General features: G+C 36.8%; 1 protein-coding gene across 1 annotated transcript in view; it reads left to right on the plus strand.

The window, feature by feature from the left end:
- The first annotated feature begins 57 nt into the window (after positions 1-57).
- LOC111378261 (RNA-binding KH domain-containing protein PEPPER-like) overlaps positions 58-3,987 on the plus strand; it is a 5,589-nt gene continuing 1,659 nt past the window's right edge. Inside the window, exons 1-4 of the mRNA XM_023001441.1 lie at positions 58-512; positions 2,522-2,780; positions 3,297-3,445; positions 3,522-3,779. Of these exons, the coding sequence (XP_022857209.1) occupies positions 171-512; positions 2,522-2,780; positions 3,297-3,445; positions 3,522-3,779 (1,008 nt within the window). The 5' untranslated portion in view covers positions 58-170. The remainder of the gene's footprint in view (positions 513-2,521; positions 2,781-3,296; positions 3,446-3,521; positions 3,780-3,987) is intronic.

Genomic DNA, 3,987 nt, shown 5'->3' on the forward strand with positions numbered 1-3,987 from the left:
TAGATAAAAATAATTTGACCTAAAAGTGTTTCCAATAATTCCCAAACATGGACTAAAATTTCACTTCCAAATATTTATCTTGCGCTCTCCTCTCACCCCGTCACACCACGCACAGTCTTCCTCTCACTGGCAAAACCCTCGCTGCTGACCAAAATAGAAGTATTCGAGAAATGGACCATACTCAACCAACCACCGACGAAGGTGGCCCCAATGGCAGTAATACGGAGCAGCCACAAATAGCGGATGCGGAAAGCCCTTCGGCAGAAGACGCCTCTCCCGAGATTGCAGATGCGGCAGACACTCCATCAGCTGATGAAAAGGAGAATGGATTGAAGGAAATGCAGGCCAAGTGGCCCGGGTGGCCCGGGTACACGGTGTATCGGATAGTGGTGCCGGTGCTGAAAGTCGGCAGCATCATTGGGCGCAAGGGAGATCTCATCAAGAAGCTGGTTGAGGAGACTCGTGCTAGGGTTCGCATACTTGAGGGCCTTCTCACCTCCCCCGATCGCATTGTAGTCTCTCTTTCCCTCTTTTTTTCTGTATGTTCATGTCTATATATGTCTACCTGTATAGTTCTATTGCGAGAATTTTTATACTGTTCTTGAGAAATGCGTATCTATAGGGTTTCAAAGTTTCTTTCTTTCTTTTATTTATTTATTTATTTTTCTTGTACATTGATTGTTAACTTTCAATGGGTTTCACGTTTTTGAAAGATAAAACTAAAGATATGCTGTTTTTCTTTTATTTTCATATTTCAATTTTTAAATCTCTTAAAAACTTAATCTTGGGTTCAAGTTTTTGTTTGTATGTCCAATTTTCTTTTCTCACTGTAGTTCAGAGTTATGTTTGTGTTTTAGAGATTATCTAATAATTATTATTGTTTTTTGAGCCTAAAATTAAATTTTTTTTTTTTAAGATAATGTGTCCTGAAAGACAACCAAGTCATGCAGTCAGATGTGTTCATTTGTTATGAGCTCCTTTCTTATAGCATTATTTTGGAAAGAAAGTTCTGCCACTGAATTCCTGCAGTTCGGCTTCTTATTCGACACGTGTTTTTGTTTAAGTATTTTTTCCCCTAAGAATGAATTTCATCCAGTAAATGCGCTTTTTAATGAGGTGTGATAGTCTATCATAAACGTTTTTCAAGAAATGGTTATAGGTCTGTTGTATGCTATTGGAGGACGACAAATTTTGTTGGTATGACTGGATTTGTTAACATAGATACATATGGCCCCCATTAGGCCCCATTTTTTTCTCCAAATTTTAATGTTTGAAATAGTGTTTTTTTGAAGAATGTGTGGTTGGAAAAGAATGAAATTTTTTTTATTTATGTGTAATATTATTTTATGAAAGATCGTGGTTGAAAATGAGAGAGAGAGAGAGAGAGAGAGAGAGAGAAAATGAAATAGAATGGGGTCCAAATGGGGGCATGGTATTAAAAGTGCTATCATATTAGTTTGAACAATCAATGTGCCCGTCCAACATATTCAGGATACATTAATAAATGAAAAAAAAAGTGGATTGATGATGATTCGAAGAAATCTGGTTAGTAATTAAGAACTTATGATATGACACTTGTTAAGATGACACCTAAAGAAGCAAAAGGGTAGCTTGTATAATTTATTACACTTCTTTTCAGCCAGGGATAGAGTAGTTTAAAAAATAAACACGCAGCATATGTGGCATAATTTCAACCTTATATGGTGGATTTTGAACGGCATCAATCGCAGGATGCTAACTGTTAATTTAGAATCGTTACATTGAGCATCTGCGTATAATTTTGATGCTTTAGAACCATTGCAATCGAGCATCTGCTTATAACCTTGATGCTTCTGTTCACTTTCCACTGGGTTAATAACCATTAGAAAGTTTCTTACATTAATCATGATATCGATCACTGGCAACCGATTGCTAATATTTTGCCTGGGATTTTTTTTATTGCTACTAATGACCATTTTTAGCATAATTGAACTTCTATAATACATCTCAAAAGAAGTTTCCCTTCTTGTAAGGGACTCAAGGTGTTACATCACGTTCAAAGATTATTGTTTCTTACCACTTATTCTTATTCTGGATGTTTGTTAGTACTGTTATATTAACCTGAAATGAGTAGTTGTTCCATAAGGACAAGGGGAACATTTTATAAGAGGAAATCATACAATAGAATATGGAGTGCTGGTAATTTTTTTGTTGTGAAAAAAATGCTGCTCAGTTACTCGGTGCCTTGAGCGCAAACTTTGCCTCTATTAGATATTTAGATTATTCATTGGCAGGTTTTGCTGATGTACTTGGAGTGGGACTCTGTGACTTCTGTCCTATATGTGTGTGTGTGTCCTTGATTTAATGATTAGGACGCTGGATCCATCGATAAACCCATGGATAAAACATTTTTTCCTGGGTTTTTGAACACAAGTTTAGTCCATCGATGCGAGTGCTTTGAATTAAAAAAGCTTCTTTCTATTTCAGGTTTTAGTTTCATTTTTAACACTGCTGACATTATTTTCATCATAAAAAACTTCAGGTTCTGATTTCTGGGAAGGAAGAACCAGAAGCACCACTGTCTCCTGCAGTAGATGCCGTAATAAGAATATTTAAACGCATCAATGGACTACCTGAGAATTATGGTGATGACGAGGCTCTTGGTGCTGCTGGAATTGCATTTTGTTCAATTCGGTTATTAGTGGCATCCTCGCAAGGCATTAGTTTAATAGGAAAACAAGGCTCTTTGATTAAGTCAATTCAAGAGAGCACTGGTGCCTCTATCCGCATTCTCTCCAATGGTATTTTAACATCTTCGAACTAACCAAGTGGCGTTGGTTGTATGATACCTTCTTTTCCCCTGGAGAGGGTTTACACTTTAAATTGTTCTTGCCTATTTTGTTAAATTCATATTGTTTCATTAACTTTGACAGAAGAACTATGAGAACACATCGTGCGCATGCATGTGGTCATGATTTTTGTTTTTTGACAAAAGGGAGTTGCTTCAATTTGGTGCTTATGTTGTGAAGCATAAACATAAATTAGGAAGACAAACTAGCAGGCACAGATTGATCTCTCAGGAATTCTGATCATAAATTAACTATTTCAATTAAACATTAGAGCATTCTAAATTTGAACTATCTTCTTTTTCAAAATACTTCTCTGTTAAGTAATTTGATGCGATCGGATTTGGTGTGCGCAAGAATTATGTGAAAATAATACAAAACGGGGGACATTAGTGTGTCCATGATTGTTTTGCTTGAAATGATGTTCACTATGAAGATATATTACATGATACTCCATATTTGTTGCTGCAGATGAAATGCCAGTTTATGCCAATTCTGAGGAAAGGATTGTCGAATTACAAGGGGAAGCTCTCAAGGTTCTCAAAGCTTTGGAAGCTGTGGTGGGGCATCTGAGAAAATTTTTGGTGGATCAGAGTGTTCTTCCCCTATTTGAGAAGAGTGTAAGTCGATTCCTTTGCTTAGTTTAGCGATCCATGATTAGAGGACTCTAATCAAGATGATTATCCTGTTCTACAGTATAATGCACCACCGGTCACACAGGAACGGCAAGTGGACACTTGGTCTGACAAGGCATTGCGGCACACTACTCCAAGGACTTCATTTGGGAATGATTATCCTCTTCAAATGAAGAGGGATTCTTTATTTCTTGATCATGAAAGCCAAATGGAATCACATATTCCTTCTTCTAGATTTTCATTGTATGGATCAGATCATGTCCCTGGAAATCGTTCTTCGGCAGGAATAGGACGTACTGGTGGACCAATAGTAACTCAGGTTTTTAGTTTAACAATTCACACATTTATTTACATACTTCTTTTTATATTAAACTTCTCGTGTGAAGCTCTCTTAGTTGTATCACGTACATCATCATTTCTCTTCATTTACCGCTTTTTGTTTCTGTATGGAGGTTAGCAATGTCGAAGGAAAACATTATATAAAAATTTAGGACAGGAGGTTGATCGTGTGCTGCATGTCCTTATTC

Source organism: Olea europaea, unplaced genomic scaffold (assembly GCF_002742605.1).
Source record: "Olea europaea var. sylvestris unplaced genomic scaffold, O_europaea_v1 scaffold1797, whole genome shotgun sequence".
Taxonomy (NCBI): Eukaryota; Viridiplantae; Streptophyta; class Magnoliopsida; order Lamiales; family Oleaceae; genus Olea; species Olea europaea.